The sequence below is a fragment of the Ornithodoros turicata genome, chromosome 3, assembly GCF_037126465.1.
Source record: "Ornithodoros turicata isolate Travis chromosome 3, ASM3712646v1, whole genome shotgun sequence".
NCBI lineage: Eukaryota > Metazoa > Arthropoda > Arachnida > Ixodida > Argasidae > Ornithodoros > Ornithodoros turicata.
Window position 1 is genome coordinate 50,530,824 of NC_088203.1, and position 23,707 is coordinate 50,554,530.

Genomic DNA, 23,707 nt, shown 5'->3' on the forward strand with positions numbered 1-23,707 from the left:
TTCACTCTCATGTTTTCCGGGGATTTTCTTAGTTCTGTATCGAATTATCCCATTACTATGCGGCACATGGCTCGAGATACCCGAAATCCAATGGGGCAGCCCTTGTTCTGTGCATCCATTGTAGGTGCATCCATTTTCCGCCACAATCATTGACCTTCGATATGTCTTTAATAGTTACATAAAGGTTCGGTGTGTGACTACAGCAGTGTTCTCAAAAGTGATCAGTCCTTTATGGTATATGGCAGCAGTACAGTAGTACAGCAGTATGGTATATGGCAGCAGTACATATCTTCGACATTAATCGAGAAGAAGAGGAGCGGTTTCATACCTTCTTTCTCTAAGTGTCTTGTTACTGGAGTGGCGCTACAAGTCTCAAATGGGTCAGTGATGTTGAAGTTGTTCAGGTGCTGTTGTAGGAAGATGCCCAAGATTTTTCTACCAGGTGTCATTTTCTGTGATATAACTCTAAACAGAGTTTCTTCTTTGTCAGCTTTGGAAGTGTACAAGGCTTCCAGAAATTCATTTTTTGTTTCTTCAAGTCTTTTTTTTAATGTTTGAAGTCCTGCCCACTTGCACATCTCTACTGCATCCTTAAGGCCCTTTTGTGCACTTGAGTCCTTTACTTCGTGAAAGATTTTCATTAGTGGAGCTTTTTTCTTTGTACAGGGTGTCCAAGAAAACGTGTAATTGAATTATAATAAAAAAACTACACCACCTAGAGTCATGCGGTCAACGGCACTTGTCCTCACTAGGTTTTTGCCACCTCCTGGTGTGAATGTCGTGTAACGTAAGTTTAATTATGCAAATTTTTGCGAGCCTAAGTCAGAAATTTGCCAAGTAAAGGTCAATTGACAGGGATATTCAGGAGCTATCCCATCGGAAAAAATAGCCAAACATCATGCTCTACGGAGCTCCCACAGGATGCGCTCCCGCGCGATGAATTTTTGAGCGCAATCTTTGTAAGTCCGACGAGAGGACATACTCCATACTCCATAAGTCCACTCTCCAAGGTCAAAAATAAAGTTGTTGTTGTTCCGACGAAAGGAGGTTGCAAACCCAGCCCACCAAGGCATCGCAGAAACAGATAACACAGACATGGCTTATCGCGTCCGACGTTCGCTTGGATAACGCTTTCCCTCTCCCAATTTTAGAAACTGTTACTTTTTTTACTATCATTGTGTGGGCTGGCTTTGGAACCTCCTTTCGTCGGACTGAGAGCGATGCGCTCAAAAAGACATCGCGTGCTAGGGTGCGGTGCTCCGAAAAGCATGATGTTAGGCTATTTTTTCCGATGGGATAGCTCGTGAATATCACTGTCAATTATCATGAATTTCAGTGAATTCGGTGCGCTCTTCATATTGGTGACGTAAAACGCGACCTTTACTTGGCAGATTTCCGAGTTCGGTTCGCAAATATTTACATAATTAAACTGACATACACACATACATAAACGGATACATGACATTCACATCAGGAGGTGGCAAAAACCTAATAAGAACAAATGCCGTTGACCGCATGACTCAAGGGGTGTAGTTTTTTTATTATAATTCAATGACACGTTTTCTGGGACCCCCTGTATATGACCCTTGAAGCCACCACAAAATGACCTTCGTTGTCCTAAGTGAGCTGCCTTGCCTGCTGTGCGTGGCACTCGTCTGTTACCTGTTTCACGCTCGTTCTAGCACTTGTGATCAACGGTGCCTTTTCGACAGCTGGTAACCCCGTTGCTTGATACTGGTCTGGTTGGCATTCTCTTGGGGTGCTTTTCCTATCGCCCTTATGGTCTCCAGAATTTCCAATTTCTTCACTGCGCCCTGGACGCAAAAATTTTACTTTATTTTATTTTGCAGTTAGGGTAACTTCGCCTAGGATTTCGACATGCAATGGCTGCAGATGGACGTAAGTTGATGATTTCCTTTTTTTTGCTCACACAGAAGACGCACCTAATGGGAAAATCAAACAGATCCTAGAGCTGTTTCATACAAAGGACAAATGGCTTAGGTTCACGTATGAAAAGTAAGAAGAACACAAGCTACAGTTCTTTGACCTGTCATTAGAAAGAACCCAACATCACATATGCTGGAAATATAGCCCGAGATCAAGAAAACAGTGCTTCTCCACCATTTTGGCCATTCCAAGTCAGTAGAAAGAGAATAGCTGGGCGGCCTCACTCATGAGGACCCTCATGAGGACACCTCACCCTCACCTCACGACGATGAGGTGAGAGGTGAGTGAGGCCAGACCAAGCTGAAAGTTCCTCATGAGGACAATCGTGAGGCATTGTCCCTCATGAGGCCCACCGTGAGGGCCCTCATGAGGCCAGTCGTCGTGAGGACATCAATACGTGAGGGTACAACGTATTCCGTGAGGAGCCTCACAGATGAGGCCCTTTGTGAGGAGCCGCACGGTTGAGGCCGTGAGGCCCTTTGTGAGGAACCTCACGGATGAGGCCGTGAGGCCTTTCGTGAGAAACCTCACGGATGGGGTCATGGGTCCATTCGTGAAGAGCCTCACGGATGAAGGGGAAGCCACTCTATCCCCTCGCTTGGAGAAGGTGTGCGGCAGATGACATCACACTGCGCGAAGGGCCAATGGAAATTCCAAGATCTTCGAGGATCGCCATGTTCCGTTCTTAGATTTCATTCCTCCATATACAGGGTGGTCAACCAACCATGATAGAAATTCATAGTAAAAGACGTTGGCCCCGGAGAGACATGCGGTCAAGGAATTTTTTTTCTGCCAATAACTTTTGCCACATGTTGGTAACATTTTTATTTCATTTTAATTGACGGAAAGTAAATTTCTTGAATTGAACTCCGAAATTTTCCAAGGCAACCTGACGTTTTCTTTGCGGAAATGGGTTCCCCGTGGTCATTTTTCTCAGTATAGCACATAATTCCACTCGTAATGCAATTCCAATTGCCGAAATAAACTCGTGGAGATGAGCCCTTGGTTCCGCCTCTTTTTTGACGGCTCTAAGTTTGAGCGCAAAGCTGCGAAGAAAGGGGGTTACATTGATACGCCACACGAGGGGGGAAAGGGTTACAAGCCTTACCCACGGAATAAACACCCGCGGTGAGTGCGGGAATCAGAGTGAACTTATAAAAAATGAGGTCACCCGACGTGTTGACAGGTAAGGAAGGAAACAGATTTTTGGAGCGCTTTGCACTCCGGTTTCGGTGAATGCACTGAAACAAGTAAACGGCAGCGATGGCAAGCATCGTGTATTCCAACCAAGAAAAAACAAGGATGATCATTGCTCTGGGGGCTGCAGGTATGGACTATGACAGAGCAGTCCTCAAATACAGTGAAATACCTCAGGGAACTAGGGTGGTGAGCTCTTATACCATAAGGCGTGCATTTGTGAGACTGTCCACAAGAGGAAGTTTCCATTCCGGTACCCAGAGCCGGTCACACCCAATATCTGCCAGTGAGTCAACACAAACAGACCAGGCCCTGAAAGAAGTAGGAGATGACCTCGACGTAAAGTCTGTGCACCCTGGCAAAGTGAGTACAGACATCAAAGTCAAGTGTGCTGAGGATACTACACAAGCACAAACTCCACCCGCACCACGTGAGCCGGGCGACAACCAGAAACGACTGGATTTCTCTAACTGGATCCGATGTCGGACCCAGGAAAGCAGAAACTTTGTGAACAGGGTCATTTGGGCTGATGAGGCCCACTTCTGCCATAGCGCTCAAGTGAACCGACACAACGGAGCCAAACAAACCCACTCTGGCTACGGGACTGCAAGCATGAGTACGAGTGGGGATTGAATGTATGTGCCGTGATTTATAACGGAGCCATTATTGGCCCAATCTTTTTCACGGGACCCCTAAATGCCAACCGCTACTGTAGCGAAATTTTAGATGCCGTGTTCAGCTTTATTGATGACCTGGCTCTTGCTGAACAGACCCGCGTGTGGTTTCAGCACGATGGGGCTCCACCTCACAGCGCGCGGCGTGCAGTACAGCTGCTCAGTCACATGTTCCATGAGAAGTGGGCTGCCCAATTTGGTCCAGTGTCATGGCCCGCGAGGTCTCCTGACTTAACGCCGATGGGCTTTTACCTCTGACGAAGTATACAAAAGCGAACCACGATCGCCGGCTGACCAGCAGGGGAAAATCACTGCTTTCTGCTCGTTGCTTTACAGATCCGAAATAGAAAGGGCCGTGGAAGATACAATTGGGAGAGCCCACCTGTGCATTGCAGCAGATGCCGAACGCTTCGAACGCTTTTACCCTAATGATAACCTAATCAAAGTACACAGGAAGTGTGTTGAATGTAAAGAAATCCGTAGCATGTTGAAACAAACGAATTGAAAAAAGAAGACAGCTGACAGGCGTTCGCGCATACAACTCTCTCTCTCACACACACATACACAGGTTCATGACAATAAAGTGGTGCAGAAAAACTACGAGACCGCTATCAGCGGTCATAGTGAAAACAGCCGCGTACGCACCTAAAAGCAAACAAACACACTGAGCAAAACACGAACAAAGGAAAAAGAGCGCGACCCTGAAACTGACGTGGGCAAAGCTGATACCTGGCAGCGGAACTCTTCTGTGGGTTGTGTTTGTAATCCTTTCCCCCTCGTGTGGCGTGTCAATGTAACCTCCTTTCTTCGCAGCTTTGCGCTCAGACTTGGAGCCGTCAAAAAAGAGGCGGTGCCAAGGGCTCTCATTTCCACGATTTTTTGCGAATTTATTTCGGCAATTGCCATTGCATTACGACTGGGGTTATGCGCTATACTAAGTAAAATGACGTCGCGGAACTCATTTCCGCAAAGAATACGTTAGATTGCCTTGGGAAATTTCGAAGTTCAATTCAAGAAATTAACTTTCCGTCAATTGAAATGAAATAAAAATATTACAAATATGTGACAAAAGTTACTGACAGAAAAAAATCCCTTCACCGCATGTCTCTCCAGGGCCTACGTTTTTTACTATGAATTTCTATCAGGGTTGGTGGGCCGCCCTCTATGAAGGCTACCATGAAAAATCTCACTTCAAAGGGGCACGCGACTTTTTCATAAGTGACCTTACAGATAAGTCATGACTCTCTTAGGCGGTCACGTTATGTTGTTGCATAAGATAAAACCCCGAGGATAGGGAACACGATTTCGAAGTCGTGTTTTGAGCGCCACACGTATCCACACATCTTGTGGATTCGTTTTTCTGCCTGTTTACTGGAATAGCAGCCTCGTTTGGAGAGGCTCTGTACCGCGTTTTCGAAAGCGCGTGCAGCTGCTTTCCCCCGCTAATTTCGAATGATTGCAACTGGACACACGCGTGCTGTGTCGTGCCAAAGGTGCCATGTGCGGTGTTTTTGTATTTTCTTTTTGAACAAATGTTACCGCTGCTGGGAATGTAACAAGGCTTTCTTTTTATTTTGACATCTCTTATTCTTAACAGCATAAAGCTCAATATAAAGCAGCCTTTACCGGGCTCCCTAAAGTCTCTGCGACAGCAATAATGAAGGAAGTACTAAGGAAGGAACTAACAAAGCAGAACAAACAAATAACAATCAAAAAGATCTGTGATGAAAAACCCGAGACTGGGGAAGAGACGAAAAACAGACGTTGAAATTGAGAGTTTGTGTGCGTCGTCTGTTTTTCGTCTTTTCCCCAGTCTCGGGGTTTTCATCATGGAGTTGTAAAGATTTTCATAATATTTCTTTTTCTCCTCAAAACGAAGCCAGGAAAACTGGAATCCTCGTGACTGTAGCGCGCCTTTGAAATGTAAAAGAAGGAGAAGAAAAAACAACGACAAAAAGGCACGACCTGATTGCAGGTGCAATTAAGTACCATTGTTTTGCCCAAACACTTCAGCTGTGAGCGTATTCTCCGATTCTGGCAGCAGCGTCATACGGTTCTGAGAATCGAGTACAGGATCTCTTCAAGCACTATTCCCCGCCACCACCCGATCATTTCCGTAACGGTACATCTGCGCTGTAGTATTTCGGGCTCCACTTTAGTGATGCCAAACACTAACGTTAAACCTCACTGTGGCAGTAACAACTGTCAGCACATTTGTCCAAGCACGGCACGAAACCCTGTAAACAGTTTAATGCTGCGCAGTATCATTAGTACCAACTACCGACACAGTAGATAAACGCCGACGTCTCATGTGAACATGACGGAAAGGCTCAGGTACGTGTCACCTAGTGACTTGAAGACACATGAGGCCATGTGGGTCCTCATGAGGTGAAGGTACGTGAGGCCATGAGGGCCCTCATGAGGTGAGGGCACGTTAGGATGAGGACACGTTAGGCCATGTGGGTCCTCATTAGGCGAAAGTACATGAGGCGCCGTGAGAACATGAGGGCCCTCATGAGGTGAGGGCACGTGAGGATGAGGACTCCTGAGGCCATGAAAGCCCTCATGAGGTTAGGACAAGTGAGGATGAGGACCCTCATGAGGTGAAGATATGTGAGGCCATAAGGGTCGTGAATAGCCTCATTAGGTGAAGGCATGTGAGGATGAGGATAGTGAGGCCTCTCGGAATCCCGATGCCCTGAAGTGAGGTTCGTGAGGGAAAAATTTGAAATGGAATGTGAGGATGAGGGCGACTGAGGTTAAGTTACTGGTGATGGTGAGTGAGGCTGATAAAGCCCGTGCTTCGTGAGGTGAGGATGAGTGAGGCCGTAGGAAAATGCCCACCTATGAGAAAGAGGTGTAGCGACGAGCGCCATATCATCCTCCGTGAAAACGCCCCGTACCCACATGGTAAACGCAAGCTTGCTTCCACAACCTCGAAAATTAAGGAGGGGTTACCCCGGAACGTCCATCGTCGAAGCTATATCCAAAAAGATGTAAGAAAAACAAAATAATGAAGAAGATAGAGAGGGCAGCACGTCATACTTACATAAAAGGAAGCATAAAAAAGTGGACATAACTTGAAGACCATAGTAGTGCAGCACCAAGTTCCAATGGTTTTCAGCGCTCCTCGCAAATTGCGAGCTCTATGCAAAAAAGCGAGTATTCCAGAGAACACTCCACAAAACAAACATGTAGCGTACTCACAACAAGTGCTTTATTCTATTCCACTTACGTGTGAGGAACTATACTTCGGCAAGACAGGCAGGCACTAGACTTAGGGAACACGAATACACGCGAAAGACTTCCACACAATCAGAATTGTTGGCATTACATTGCAAGGCTCACAAATACACGCCCTAGTTACAAAAGCACATTTAAAGATCAGCTTTCGAGGGAGATACAACAAGCACATTTGATAAAAACGTGGCCAAAGAATTTTGCGTGTGCTCAACTTCCGTTGATTTATTATATTTGGATATAAAATATCTATACTACAAAGAAGATTAACACTGCTCGAGGCGAAAAGCATCGAAATTCCCATCACCGAGCTCCTGATAATGTATAAAAATGAGACTTGAGTTGTCTGTCCTTTAGTTGTAAGTAAAGCAGTACTCCTGTTCATTTGTCTATCCGCGTCCTTGTTGCTGTTTGAAGATGAGTCTACGTTACCACTTGCCCCACTTCACTAATTTCCTAATGACTCAGTTCTTCAGTAATTCAATAATTCAGTATATCAGTTGGTCTCCACCTGCGTCGGAAGGTTTCGTCGTCTCTGTTCAAGTCTCGCTTGACTAAGGTTACTCTGTTAGCCTATAGTATTCAAGCCTATAGTATCAATCAGGCCACGCTGTTATTATGGCAGATGCATGGAATATCACAATTCACGCAGTTCATCAGTAGTATAGGAATGGCATGAACATAGGAATCACCTGGCAGGAAGGTACTTCACTTTTGACCAAGAAATAGTCGCAGCCTTGTTAGCCGTCAAGTACATCCGCTTCTTCGTGGAAGGGCAAGATTTTACAAGTGACTCGACGGAGCCGTGCTCGCTCCTGGAACAAGCTTCTCAAGGGAAATACGACATAGTTCTCATTCGCCATACCTGTGTCAAGCTCAGGTGCTGATCTGCAAAGTGTGCATCCTCCACTCTACACACATCCTGGCTTTCGACGCACTACTTTCGACCACATCTACAGCCTCTCGCATTTGCGCATCTCAACACCTGAATAAAAGGATGGCAGTTGAAACAACACCTCGTCTCGCTGAACACACAATACAACCTCCGTTCCTTCACCCTTCAAGCATCCCACCGTACCACCACCCCTCGCCCTACGTTTTGCTTCGAATGAGCACAGTGCACCAAGCACTCGGACCACCTTATTATCCTATAAAGTTCAACGGAATTTTGAACCGTTCGTCATCGGTATTCATGGTCGTCAGGAGTCAGTAGCCATAGACAGATTGATGCTTGTGTTTTGGTGTGGAGCTTCGGTTAGCGCACCGCCGTAACTCCCTTCGAGCTCGTACGACTCTCCCGGCATATTTCAGGCATCTCCAGACCACGCCCTTGTACCATGACAGGTCATTCTTATGTTCAAGCGATGGATATTGAAACACGATGGCTTTAGCACCCGGTAGCGAAATTCACGAAAAAAATATTTTTTCCTGTTTCAGTATCATGTTATTGTCTGAAGTATTTGTTATCATTTGAAAAGCTTCATTCAAATCTGGTAAATATTTTCTACAAAAACTAGGATGAACTGAATTTTGCCGTGTCCCGTGCCACGCTGCTTTCATGGAAGAAGTCGCTATGGCGCCCGCATTTCTCGTCATGGAACCAGTGAAACAAATTTTAATCGTGGTGCATAAGTTGTTCTGCACACCAATATTCATCCACCCGAATATCCACTTCGATATGCAAGCTCTTTTCTGGCGTGAAAGTGGCGCCGTCGACGCCGAGTAGATCCTCCTTGAGGAAGACGACGAAACCAAGGTCGCTGCTCAAGAAGATGAAGTTCCAAGGTAACAAGGTAGACATCGAACATGGTATGGATCCTTGGAGCATAGTATGGCATGGTGGCCATTGGATCCATTAACAGAAGCGCAACCTGCTACAGCGAGTGTACATTCCGAGTGTACGTTCCGTCTAGATCGTTTGTGAAACGTTCTAATGTGTATATAGTAACAGAGGTACCGGATTTCTTCCCACCAGCACTGAAGTGATCGAACGGATGATATGATCCTGTTGTAAACGATGTGGGAGAACAGTTATATTTTCAGAGCAGGTGGATTAAGAAGCTGGAGTGGCTTCGAAGTGTGCTCATCTCGTGTGAGTCATGTGGCTCGTGACATTCATAAATTGCTCCGGGAAGAACATACTCAGGAAGAACACATTGAAGATTGAAGATGTAGTCTGTGGTTCCTTGGTAACCTTCAGCGAAGGCGACACCGGAAGACTCGGTATGTCGACCATCTTCGGGATCCTCACGAAGGAATGAATGAATGAATGAGTTTATCGAGCCCAAAAACGGTCGCAAGAGCCTTGGTGTTGGCACGCTATCAAATTACAGTAATGTACATATATACAGCGGCACACGTTGATATAAAAGAAATGGCAGGAAAGCAATAATCCGGTGCAGTAGGAGGTTCAAAGAACATACGTACAGATGATAAACATATGGGGTACACAACAGAACAAAATGATAATAGGGAAGAGGCTCCAAAAGCGCAATATGTCAGGTAATATTTGAAAGAGTACAATGAAGAAGAGGAAACCAGGTAACTGGACAACAAAAATGAAGGCAGGACCAAATAAGTCGATGAGGGTGACTGAATTTAAGACAAGCAAGATTTAATGCTGCTTTTAAAGGCTGTATGTGAGGAAAAAATATCGCAAGAACGCGAAGGTGGCATTACGTCAAATAGATCTGTAACGACAGCGACACGCAGAGAAATATGCGCGGAGTATCACGAAAGACCCACGAAAAGCACATAAGGCTGCTAAAATGGGTGTAACTGATATAGACAATAGCCTCGTTTGCATGAATGGGACAAAAGCGCAATAACTCGACTTGCCACATTGCATGCGCTCATGTAAGTGGTCATGGTGGTGGTGGTAATTCGGTGGGATAGCGCATCGACCGTTTCAATGTACATCTACCGGAAGTGCAGAGCTCTATATTGTCAATGTGACATAGCGGGCCGCTAGTTTCGAGCAAAACTCGATGCTCATTCGCATAGGCGCCGACAGGGGGCTTCGGGACTTGCTCCTCCCCCCCCAAAAAAAAGTTTTCTGGGGGACAGCCACTCTGAGTGGTCAGCCACCCAAATTCTCTCCAAACACTCTTTATTACACCACTGCACTACAAAATGGAAAGCGCACATCGCGAAATCAAACAGCGACCCAGTTTAACACAACAAAACTTGCTACTAGTTCATTACTAGTTTTGAAAAGAAACATCCACTTCATACCACATTGTCTCTCCAAAGGAACCGCCTCTTCCTTTATGTCACTGCATAGACTCTTGGTCGCATCTCTTCAACGACCAGAAATAAAAAAAAAATTGGACGATCAATGGGATTCATGCGACAGAAACGCGTTAGCATTAGTTCCCCTCCATTTTGCCCCTTTATCATGATCCCGTCTTGCGCGGAATGACATACACACAGTGCAGTCAAACACGCCGCTAACACGACTACGGAACGTGGTCAACAATTCACGGAAAGTCGGCTCGGTAGTGGTGGTGGCCGTTGTTTAACTGAGCAGTGTGGTTCCCTGGTAGCCGACCCTGATTATGTGAACGCTACGCAGCATACATTTTTCTACTTTTTTCAAATTCATTAAGTGTCTGTCATTCATGCCACCAAACGAAAAGTCCGTTATTGTTCTTTTATGGCAAGGGACCCTGCCCGAGGCGTTTTTATGGATCGCCACGACATGGTGTCATTAGACGCGGCGCTCTCTAGCTCGAGTAAGGTACACGAGGTACACTTGATGTAGTGTAACCGGAACTTGTTTGGTTCTACATGTGCCAGAAGCCGCACGCCGATGGAACGATACCTGATTAACAAGCGCGCACCTCTGGGTGAAGACGAGGGCAAACAGAGCGGTACTTCCGCCAGTACGGAAGCTTCAGCCTACGGACTTCGTATCACAGAGCGTAGCGACTTCCTCTAGACAAGCTACTGCCCCAACTGAATGCCCTCAAGGAAGGAGAGGGCGACGCCACCAGTCCAGCCGGGAGACTCATTATCAGTTGCTCTAATATGATACCACCAAAGAAAAGGCATAAACTTCCCGCGCTGCTTGCGATATGAACGCACCTCTTTCGTACACTTCAAGACACAAGGATTCCAAACGGACTTTTGAGGAAAATGGGTTCACCATCTGGGAGAAAGCTCGCAAGAGATTTCAGGCACATGAAGCAACAAATTTCCACATGGCTGCATTGAGTGCTCCAACAGCTGCGAAACAGACAGCAGATGTCGCGTCGTAATGCGTACAAGGAAAGAAGAGAGACCTGAAAGAGGCAAGAAGAGCGCTTGTAACGACGCTATCGTGTCTGCGGTATCTAGCTTGCCAAGGGATGGCAATACGCAGTGATGGAGACAAAGAGAGCAATCGTAGAACCTCGCGCAAACCGTACCGTAGGTGAAGCCATGGCTTCGCCGCACGAAATTTAAGTGGATTTCGTACGCAATTTTAAAGAACCAGCTGGAAATGATGGCTCATGCTGTACTTCGATGATGGCATCCATGAAGCGGGGCATTATGCTGTGATCAGACGACCGACATATTCCTCAAGAAACAGTGCAAGCGAAACTTTTTTAGGGCAGCAGACACCAGTGTGACAATCCTCTACGCCATCTTGAAAGCCGATTCAATCTTCCTGTTGACAAGTGTCGTGAACAGTCCTACGACAGTGCGAGCGACAAACATGAAAGGGCAGCACAGTGAACTTCAAGCTTTGGCAAGAAGAGCCTCGAGCGATATACGCGCACTGTATGGCGTACGTTCATAACGTAGTACTTCAGGACACGAGCCAGTGATTTGACATGTGTCATGATTTCTTGGGTGTCATAACAGACTTGATAAACTTCGTCATGTCCTCTCCAGAGCGCCTCCATGCGTTCCAAGAGTGTGGATAAGATGACGGAACTGCAAGTCTCCGAAACTTTTGCTCAACACTCTGGACATCCAAGGCTTTCTCCCTTCGATCGATTGTTCGCAATTACAGCCGACTGATGACATTTCATGAGATTGCATCAGAGGAACGATGCGAGTTCGGAGCGAAAGTAACTGGGTTCGCGAAGGTATTATCAAGATTCGAGACGTTTTTTTTATGCTCTGGCTCCACACCCTCGTGTTCTCACGATTAGATACTGTTAGCTCAGCTTTACAGAAACCGGGATAGAAATGGTTGAAAATATCAGGAGTAATATTGAGCTTAGGCTCGGCTTCTCGCCCTTCTGGAAGGAAACTCAGACAGAGGCGAACAAGTTCGACATTGAAGAGGCCTGTTTGTACTGCATGCCGGATTAAAAGCGCTAAAAACAGACGAGGACGACACACACGGAAGGCGCGCCTTCCGTGTGTGTCGTCCTCGTCTGTTTCTAGCGCTTGGCAAGAACTTTCTTTCTTGGCAAGTCTTTTAGCGTTGGCAAGAACTGTATTAAAGCATGATGCATTATGCTATGCTTCATTCATTGACCCCTCCCCCCAAGGGACTAACAACATCACATAGGTGACAGCGGTATATGTTACATGGGACCACATGCTGTCAAGGTCAATATGTTGTCGCGACAGCGCGGTAGCTACATTGCCATCGCACCACCGAAGTTTGCACAGACATAAGAGAACACGCAATCACACTCCACCATGATCTGCGCAAGAGTCCCATTGAAAACCATATAGGCGGTCAACTATGGCATCGCGGACTAGATATCGAAGGGTGACCGTTTTACCGTCGACTGTTTTACCTTGTTGCCACCATCACTCTGCTTTAGCTACTCTCATTTACCGGACAATCCTGCGATTTCCCGTTCGACTGCGCTCGCATTTTTAATTTTAATTCCAGTGAAAACATGCCAAATGTTTTGCCCAAGTCAAGCATATAAAAGCGGGGCTGATAACGGAAATGGACCGGATACGGTTTGTGCAGCCTATGGAGTGCCACCCCATAACAGAACTTCACCACATAATACGATCCGTGTGGTGTTCACTTGCTATGAGATCCAGAAATTTGTTTTGGGTGTTAGCTATCACAAAGACAAGAATGGCGCGGGCCATCCTGTCTTCTGAAAACAGAAAACATGCCGGCGTTATTCTCTGCAGCGGTAGGCCTTCTGCGTGCTAAGCGGTATACTTTAGTTCTCGCAGTGTAACACTGCTAACCATAATGCAAAATAAATTCGATGGTAGGACGCGCTCTTTCTGAATTGCAGGAAATGTTAAAACTCATGGGACTAAGTGAGTTCGTCTACTGGGTTGGTCATCTCTGCACGTCGCTTTTCATCACTGTCACCTCTTGCATCCCCATCGGCGTAATACTTGTCAGTGTTGGAAGTCCCCGTCCCACCATAGCCGGCGCTGACATCACTCTTGTTGAGACAGCTTTGCTGGTCTTCTGTATTCACGTTGGAATGCACATCTTGTTTGTGGCCTGCCTTTTTAAGAGATGTAAGTTCATCTTTTTGCACATAACTATTTTCCGAACTTTGGTAAAGGCCGGACCGCCTGCGCGTATTGAATCGCGTAATAACGCCGCGTAAGTGCACTATGCGACGCGTGTGTCATTGCGTGGAACGATGCATCGGGTAAATTTTACGCGCAGGCCCGCTTGGCGTGCGTCCTGCATGATCATGGATTTCACTCGGCGTATAGAACACTCCAAGTAACCAATAACAACGTAGAGAGACGCAACGGGGCGTTTCTGTTTTCCTGCGTGCGCTGGTCTTGCCAATAGTGGCGTCAGTGACAGCAAGTAAAACGCAACGTGTATGCACTGTCCGCACAACGATGGACACTGCATACGCCCAAAACGAGTGACATGGCCGCATAAACATGACTTTGCATTAAAACAAGATGCCAGTGTTACAAAGGATGGGGCGGTTTTCATTTCCATATGTTGCTGTTAGTAGTATAGCGCTGTTACGTACAACGACATCGTTTTTCTAATCCAGTTTTACCAATCCTCTTCTAAACCAATTCTAATGTAATCCTAAGCCAAAATCCAGTTCTAAACCAACACAATCCCGTTTTAAGCCAACACAATCCAGTTCTAACCCAACACGAGCCAACTGTAAGCCATCTGATTGGTCACCATTAGCTCCGCCCACTTCATGCTGATTGGCCCATGCTAAGCCTAGTGATCATTGTTTGGTTGACCGTAGCTCTACTCCTTTATGCTAATTAGTTGGCTTGGCTCTGCCCACTTCACATTGATTGGCCCATGCTAAGCCTACTGATCTTTGATTGGTTGACTATAGCTCCGCCCCTTTATGATAATTAACTGGCTCCGCCCACCTCACGCTGATTGGTGCATGCCAAGCCTGCTGTTCGCTGATTGGTTAGCATAGCTACGTCCTTTATGCTAATTATCCAGCTCCGCACCTGCTGATTGGTTCATTCTAAGCCTACTGATCACCCTTCACATTTTCCACTCTTCTAACGCCTCTGTTTGGCCGTCCCCAATCTAAACCTACCGATTGGTCTTTGCACGTTTATTGGCCCCTGTTGCATAACTTAGAGGAGGACGATGGGCGACCAGGTGCATGGGATTGCGATGAGCGCGCGGCGCCTGGCTCGAGTTGGGATTCTGGGCACTTGTTGATTAAAGCTTGTTGGGGTTAGTCATCTGGAGCCTCGGTCCGTCTGTCTCATTTACGTAATAGCCCCTTCTAAGCTCACTGATCACCTGGCACTCCAAGCCCACTGATTGGCCGACTAACAAAGCCTGCGCCCTAGCGCCCCCTAAAGCCTAGCGCCCGCAATATGGCGCCCTCGGCAGCGGCTCCACTGCGGCTTTATCTCATATGTCAAAACTTACCTTGTTAGAGTGCCACCAGATGGCGGAACTCTTTACTAGCTCTGCCACCTTCACGCTGATTAGTCCATTCGAAGCATACCAATGGCTAGCCCTGATTGATCCACGCTAAGCCTATTGAACATTGATTGGCTTGCCTGAAATTGTTGGCACCAGGCAGCAGCTTCAGGCAAGACACGACAATTGTTGATTTCAACCTTTATTTGGTACAACAGCCTCCTGGTCCAGCTGTGTCATAGGGCATGGGTTGGTTCAGCTGTATCATAACTAGAGGAGATAGCCAGGGATATTGGTACCTTCGACTCAATCGGTTCACATTTCTATCAAGTCATCTCTTGCACTTATTGCTAGTCTCAGCTCCTTCAGTACACACCAACTGCTATTGGTTCATTTAACTGCATTAACTGCAAGCCTCTCATTGGTCACTCATGACTCCTTTCTATCCAACTGGTTCATACTTCTAAAAGCCAGCGCTGGAACCCTCAACAACACAAAATGGCTTACATCAACGTGCAGTCAGCTCCTGCTGTTCACACTACTCAAAGTCGCAGTTGGAAACCGGAAATAAAAAACGTGTTCAGGGTAGAGCACTACACAGGCCTAATTTTCAGGCCCGTGCCTGGGCCGTCACATCACTCCCCCCCTCAGAAGCGGAAGTAGTAAGTACTGGACTCTCACAGTGCACAACGCTCAACTGGCCTGAACACGATTTAATTAGCAATTAGAGCTAATTGGGACCCCCCACATTAATCAGCACCCTCCAGGGAGCCACCACACTAATTGGGCAAAGTCTAACTCGTGTCCAGACCAGCTGAGCGTTGTGCACTATGAGAGTCCATAAAAAAGAAAAATAATAAGCAGAAAATAAAATAAAGAGATAGAAATAGAGTGGAGAGAAACAATTTATTCGAAAATCAACGATGCCGCGGCGAAGAAGCCGCTCCGCAACACCCGAGTGACCAGCGCCCGCCATGTTGGTAGTTTGCACCCAGCAGTTGCAGAGATCGACGACAGGTGGCCACTTAGTTGCAAGGCATCACACCAGATGGCGCCACCATCATAGCTCTAGACGAGAAAGACAGAGAACAACATACTAGCGGCAGGTAAAAATGACAGCACTGCTAAACAAGTCTAGGCATGCGAGAGAAAAGGTCTAACCGCTACTGCTAAACAGAAAACAGTACACATCGGGGAAAAAGGCTTACGGGGACGATCGCTTAGGCCTAACCTCAACACTACGCAGCTAACACAAGGCGGGAACCACACATCGCTAAACATGCGAGAAAAAGTCCTTGGTCCTCTCTTATTTCTGATATATATTAACGACTTACCGCTCTCAATTACCTCGCATATTAGATTGTTTGCTGACGACTGTGTTATCTATCGCTCAATCACTTCTCCGTCCGACGTTGTTGCCCTACAAGATGACCTCAACGCTCTCTCTAGCTGGTGTAATACTTGGCTTATGAGTCTAAATATTGACAAATGCAAACACATGCCTGTTAATCGCAGTAACCTTCCATTTAACACCTATTTTCTTGGAGGCCATAAACTAGACTCTGTACGTTCTTATAAGTACCTTGGTGTTCACCTCACTAGCAACCTAACATGGGACGTCCATATTAATAACGTACTCACAAGTGCTAATAGAACGCTAGGGTTCATTAAACGAAACTATTCCAGGGCACCTTCTGAACTAAAGAGACAACTTTATGTTATGTTGGTCAGACCTAAGTTGGAATATGCGTCGTCTATTTGGGACCCCCACCAGGCTAACCTCGACTACAAGCTAGAAGCTCTACAAAACCGGGCTGCTCGTTTCATCTTTTCTGATTACTCTCGTTTCACCAGCGTCACCTCACTTAAACTAAACGGATCTCTCCCGCCTTTATCTCTACGTCGTAAATTCTCTCGTCTCTCATTATTTCATAAGCTCTATTATAATAACGTCCTTCCTAGGTACTCACTGCTATCCCCTCCTCATCATATGTCCAATTACTTGGATCATTCTGAAAAAGTTCTCGTACCGTTCAGCCGCACAAACCATTTTTACAACTCATTCCTTCCTAAGACAGCACTCGAATGGAACAGCCTTCCTGCCTCGCTGGTCGTCGTCCAGGATGCTACACGTTTCCGAAAGCTCCTTGAAGACATGTTCACTGCCCCCACTCCCCTCTGTAATTCCTCTGAGACCTGAGGGTAAATAAAGAAAGAAAGAAAGAAAAGGCTTAACACGAGCGCGGTCACCGCTAAACACGGCAAACATACGAGGAAAGAGGCTTACGGGGGCGATCGCTTAGGCCTAACCCCAACACTACGCAGCTAACACAAGGCGGGAACCACACATCGCTAAACATGCATCAACAGGCTTGGACACCGCAAAACAAGTCTAAACATGCGAGAAAAGGCTTAACACGAGCGCGGTCACCACTAAACACGGCAAACATACGAGAAAAGGAGCGCGTCAAATCACTCACTCACCTTTTCCCCCGCGGCAACTTCCAGGCAGAAACTGAGCGAGCGCGGAGAACACACGTCTGCTCTCTACGAGAGGCAGCCAGAAACTGAGCGAGCGCGCGGAGCGCACGTCCGTCTTCCGCGACGGTCCGAGAGAAACTGAGTGAGGCGACGCGCAGCGGCAGCTATGGATGCGCGCGCGCCCTCTGCTCCACCCGTCCGCGCATGCGCGCGCGCTCCTAGCGCCCTCTGCGCCGTCCGCGGGCGTTTTCGGTTTCGGCTCTCTGCTGCGCGCGCGCGCGCTCCTAGCGGCGACGGGTGGCTTTTCAGTTTCGCTTTCATTCTCCGTTCTTTGCGCGCGCGCGCGTTTATCTCTATAAAGGCAGCGCGCACCGCGCTCGCGTCATCACTACGTGAAGATGTTCAGCTACCACTCTTTACAAAATTGTTCCCGCACCCACGCTTCTTGGGAAGAAGTGGAGAAGGAATGTTTCAACAGCGAAAGTCCCCGCAACGAGCTCGTCATCACTGCTTTTCGCTACGTGATAGACATGGTAGGCTTTGGCAATATAGGAGAGATCTCGCCGGGGCCACTGCAGGAGATGGTGCGACGAATTTACGCCCCTTACAAGAACGTTTGCGTAACGGTTCCGGACGGACCCCTGGGACTGATGAGCGAATTTGTGAGCTTGTCCAACGTAGAATTCAACTACATCGCAGCAGACATCGTGGACCTTCTCGCTCGTGCCATCGCTCATATTAAGCACGCCCTGCGGAAGCAGCGACATTTGCAAGCAGTCTACATCGCCAACTTTGTCATTGATTTATTGAAATACCGATTGGTTATTGACATGCAACGCATTAAACAGTCCGAATAACTTTGACGAGACTCTGCGTGTTCTTTCACTGAAACATCTTTATTGAATACATACAAAGGACTTGGTCGATAGATGCCTGCTCTTTGTTCCACGGTCACTCGATTCACAAAGGCGCTCACGGTCTTCCTTGCACAATGCTGTACAAGGAGGTGTCCTACTGCTATACAGGAAGGCAGTTGGGCCTAACGGGGAGGTTGCTGGACGGCGTTTCCTGTGCTGCATGATGTGCGACGACAGCGGCTACCGCTTCCTGAAAAACAATGTCATACATAGAATACACTCTCACAGCAGAGACGGTCAACTTACATTTTGCTCCACGAAATGCCTCGTGTCGAGGATGAATATGCCCCTCTCACAGCAGAACCACTCGACTTACATTTTGCTCCACGAAACGACTCTCGTCGTGGATGAATGCCCCTCGTGGGCTTTCGATCAACCGTTGTAGAACCAGACCGTCTCCTCCCCCTCTCATTGCGCTGATGGCGTCTGTACTTTGGACACCGCGTCATGTCTTATTCGACGCCTTTGCAATAACGCATAGGATGTCGACGATGACAACCAAACGAAAAATGAAAGAAGGTTTTAATTTAACCCCAAGTTGAAATAATTCTCCCTTTAAGAACTCCTTAATTTTGCATAATCAACATGGTCTCTAATGAAATTCGTGTTATGCACGAATTCTCCCCCCCGTTTTGGAATAATCTAACGAAAAATGAAAGAAGGAGTTCAATTTTGAATAAGGCCAGATTAAAATGTTCCCCCAAATCTTCCCATTACGCCTAATCAGAATTCTCTTATCGAATCCCAATTTTGAGTGGTGCGGATGGTACACCGCAATACCCAATTAAGCCTAATCAGAATTCATGTCCAACACGAATTCTCGTCCCTCCCAATTTTGACTGGAGCGGGGGACGCCCCGCAATTCCCCATTAAGCCTAATCAGAATTCATGTTCGCCATAAACTCCCTTACCCATTCCCAATTTTGACTGGAGCGGGGGACGCCCCGCAATTCCCCATTAAGCCTAATCAGAATTCATATTTGCCATGAACTCTCGTCCCTCCCCAATTTTGAATAATGCGGACGATGCTCCCCCTAATTTTGAACTTAGCGGAGCCTAATCGGACCTCATGTTAGGCATGAAGTCCCTCCCCCCAATTTGAAATAATTCTCCCGTATGCACCTAGCAAATAGAGAAAAGGAGGCATTAATCAAACATCGATCTAAACACATACAAATGCACTTACCTCCTGCGCAAGCAGATCCAACGTTGTGGTGACATCGTCGACATCATCATCTTTAACTGCGGTCTATCCCACGCTCGCTTTTATACGCAGGATCGGTGGTTTCCTATTCTTCTATTGTATTGGGGCAGAGAGAGAGAGAGTCGCGTGATGCGAAAGACGATATGCGTTTATTGGCTGATGTGTTTACATGGGTGCTTCATGGTCTTCCATAAGAACCCAGGGATCCAATCTAGTAATAAATGACCAGAATAAGGATTCTACGAACAAAAACCACAATCGAAAAACACTCACGGTATTTGACTCGCCATCCAGCGTTCAGCGAGTTCTCTCCAACCCGCTCTGTTCCACTGGTGCACCAGGGAGTAGAGGAGGTGCTCCGCTTCCCCGAAGCTTAAAGGAGCAGTACCTTCTAGCGGTAAAGTATGCTCCTCTAAGCTTCGGGGCACTCTGAAAAAGAGCTCTCCCTCTAGTCCCCGCTGCACAGCGATTTCTCGCCACTCCCTGGTGTAGCACGCCATGAGCACTTCTGTGGTGGCCGTCTCAATGTCTTCTTCGCCTACGATGGCGAACGCTTGCAAAAACGTCTCCATATCCAAGCGGGGCACATCTCCCCCCGCACCGGGGATCAGCTGGAAAAATAGCTGCACAATGTGTGTCACAGTGAAACCTACAGAGGAACGTTAGGTATTAGAAAATAACTATTTCTAAACAAGAAGAGATAGAGAAAAACTTACCAAACGGCGGACGAATGTGGACCAGAAGGTCCAAAATCGTCTGGAACGTATACAGCATTTTCTCGGCGCTCTTGATTTGAGAATAGTGGACAAGGGGGGTACAGGGGATGACCATCTTATAGTACAGGGTTCTCACGCTCGCACTAACCCCATTCACGTCATATCCATCGATTACGTAAATCCGCCACTTTGCTTCTGTGACAAGATGCCGCCCTTTGTTCCTCCAATATCGTGCGAGGAGGAGGAGGAGAAGGAGGGGAGACACAGGGGGTTCGAGACCAGACACGTCCAAGGACTACAAAGACGGAGAGAGAGAGAGACGACCCGCTGTCACATCCTGTGTAACCGTCCCAGAGTGGGATTCGAACCCAGGGATCCTTCTACACTGGGCGCGACACACTAACCACCAGTCTAATTCGTACTGCGTTACGTTTTTCGTATTGCGGGGTTCGTGTCTACACACGTCACAACATGTTCAAACACGTTCAATGACGTCATAGAGAGAGAGAGAGAGAGGAAGTAGTGTGTCCAGGGACGACTTCGACGCCTGTGTCTAAACACGTCCAAACATGTTCAGACACGTCCAAACATGTTCAGACACGTCCAAACATGTTCAGACACGTCCAAACATGTTCAGACACGTTCAATGACGTCATAAAGAGGAAGAGAGAGGAACGAGTGTGTCCAGGGGCGACTTCGCCGCCCATGTTCAAACATGTTCAAACACGTCTTAACATGTTCAAACACGTTCAATGACGTCATAGAGAGTGAGAGGCAAAGCTTTACTATAAATGTCGAAGCGAATGGTCGATCGTCATTCCATCATGATCAGCTTGGTAGATCCTCGTAAGTAATACCCATGACGTCATCATCGCCGAAATGTTTGAAGAGTTTCGTTTCCAGTGTACAACACTTTTGCTGCGCGTGAAGTCGGTTTTTTCCCGCCTCACATATTTCGGGAGATTGGCAGCGCCCGCTTCTTCTGTACCAATTGTGGTGGATTGTGGTCCAAAGGTACGCTTCCTCGTTATTTTTTAATACGTTCTATAATCGTTCACATTTTTTCAGAGCAAAAGCATTGGACGGACCGATTGATTCGCCCGTTTCTCGGCTGTCGGACGGTACCGTTCGACGTACGTTGCGAAGGACTTCGACTATTGAAGGAATATGGAGAAGATGGACCATCAGTGTCACTCTGTGACTGAAGAAGATTGTACGTGTGTGTTTGAGATAAAAAAAAAACACGCGTTTCTCACACTCCTTTCGTTGCAGATTACGAATGGCTACTGACGGGAGATCTACCCCTGGTCCTAACCTTCAAGCCTCCTCCAAAGACCTTCTTTTTGCGAATCGGCGATCAACTGACTACCTGTCGCTGCGGTAGACTCTGGTCGAGAAACCCCAGCCATTGGTTAGACTCGAGCCTTCGTCCGTATTTGGGCTGCCTTCCCGGCTACGAAACCAAAGCTGGAGCCTAATTCATGTGTAACGAGAAATAAAGGTTGTCTACTCTCATTCCGTCTGCCTTCGTCCGTATTTGGGCTGCCTTCCCGGCTACGAAACCAAAGCTGGAGCCTAATTCATGTGTAACGAGAAATAAAGGTTGTCTACTCTCATTCCGTCTCAGTCATGATGACGCCCGAGCAGAGGTTTGCCACCATTGTGCAAACACGAATGTATCGGGACTTGCTGCGATTACGCGATTATATTCACGGCGATAGCTGCGAGGGAGACTTTCGCTCGATTCTCAAGACGATACCCTTACGTCTGTTCACCATCAGTGGGAAGATTGCAAAGAAAATGAAGCGTTTCGTAGATTACAAGCTCGAGCTGTTGGAAAAGTATAGACGAGGAGAGACAGTCGACCCGTGTCTCATCAACGCGGGTTTCAACCGACCTATCGTCCGTCGCTACTGGCTTCTCCACACATCCCTCGACGTCACGGTGCAGACCGGCGACGACGACGGTGAGCGTCGGGTCAGCACGTTGGAAGATCGTCTCGCAAGGGTCTTGTGTATGTCCTGAATAAATAAATAGTCTATTTTTTACGAAACGAGTTCGCTCACGAGGAGACGTTTTATTGTTTCGTCATTCTCTTCGAGGTTACAGGAAAACATGGATACACAACTTTTCAAGCTGTAGCGTTTCGACATGCACGTGGCTACGTAGATACAAAAAAGCCCGCAGTAAGGCGAAAAGGGTGATTGAATACACTTGTCGTTATACTCGTCCACTACAGGTAAAGTCTTTCGAAGGTTTGCTTCGATGGGGGGAAGTCCGTAGCTGTCGAAGAACACGGCAGACCCGTCGTAGTTTTTCAGGTAGAGCACCCAGTGCTGCCCACGCCTTCTTCGCTCTTCCGTATTGATGATTAAATAGCCGGGTTTGCGTAAAACGAAGGCTTCGTCGGAAGCGCAAATGCCTCTCAGCATGGAGGAAGCGAGGGGGTTCAGGGACACGAGTTCCAAGATGTCGCTCTCGTACATCTTTTCTTATGGGAAGGTGACCGTACGGTCCTTGTCGACGTACATGAGCTTGGGACACTCGGAAATCAAGAGGACGGTGACCGCGTGTGGAAGGGCTTTAGCGAAGCGTAATTGCAGGCGAACGTTTCCTTTTCGCCACTCGTTCAAATGCGAAGGAGAAGAACACTTGTCCACGTCCAAGTTGAAGTAGAGAAGGAACCCGTTCGTTTTAAATCGCTCGTAGCTATACTTGAAATGTTTCTCTCCCAGTTCTTGCAAGAAGTTAAAGTAGGGAATTTTGACGAGGTCGTTCTGAAAGTCGTACTCGGCTCGCACTTGCTGGCCGTCCACGGAGAGCATCGAATGAGACAGGTCGTAATGACGGAATTTGTAGGGGTTCGATTGGATGTCGCCGAGAAAGTCGGACGTGGCGAGCAGGGCGACGCATAATTTGGAAGGTACCCTTTCGGGGTAAACGTTTTCAAATTGAGCGTCCAAGCTCCCGGCACTCAAGCTCCGCACCTTGGTTTCCAATCCGCGTAACACGTAGACGGCCGGCGTGGTCTGAAGCCGCCGCTCGTATTCCAAAAATAGGGAAGGTGCCAGCGTCACCTTTTTCAAGTGTAACGTCATTTCTTTCATGTCCACCTCGTAATTGTACGTTTTCTTGTCTTTGGGGACCGATACGAGTTTAAATTCGTCGTTGTTTAATAGGAAAATGACGCGAATCTCAACAGCAGGTACCATCAGGCCCAGCTGTTGAAACAGGTCGGTATTGATCTGACCGACCAGGTTAAAGTATTTTCCACCCTTCGTCGCTTCGTAACGTTGTTTCGGACCGCGAGACGAGACGTCGTAATCGTCCTTTAAATGTTCGTCGTCCTCGACATAAAGTCCAGCCGCGTGCACTGTTTCTTGAGCCATGGGCGTGGAATGAAGCACGACGTCCAAAATACTCCTGTAGGCGTACAACTCGTTGCAACTGACGAGCTTGTTGTTCGCATAAACGGTGACCGTCTTAAACATGCCGCTCAACAGGTGGTTTATTGGGAAAACGACATC

General features: G+C 47.3%; 1 protein-coding gene across 1 annotated transcript in view; it reads left to right on the forward strand.

The window, feature by feature from the left end:
• Nucleotides 1-23,707, forward strand: part of LOC135389445 (uncharacterized) — a 475,452-nt gene that overhangs the window by 133,388 nt on the left and 318,357 nt on the right. The window contains exon 15 of the mRNA XM_064619493.1: nucleotides 13,265-13,499. Coding sequence (XP_064475563.1) covers nucleotides 13,265-13,499 — 235 coding nt within the window. The remainder of the gene's footprint in view (nucleotides 1-13,264; nucleotides 13,500-23,707) is intronic.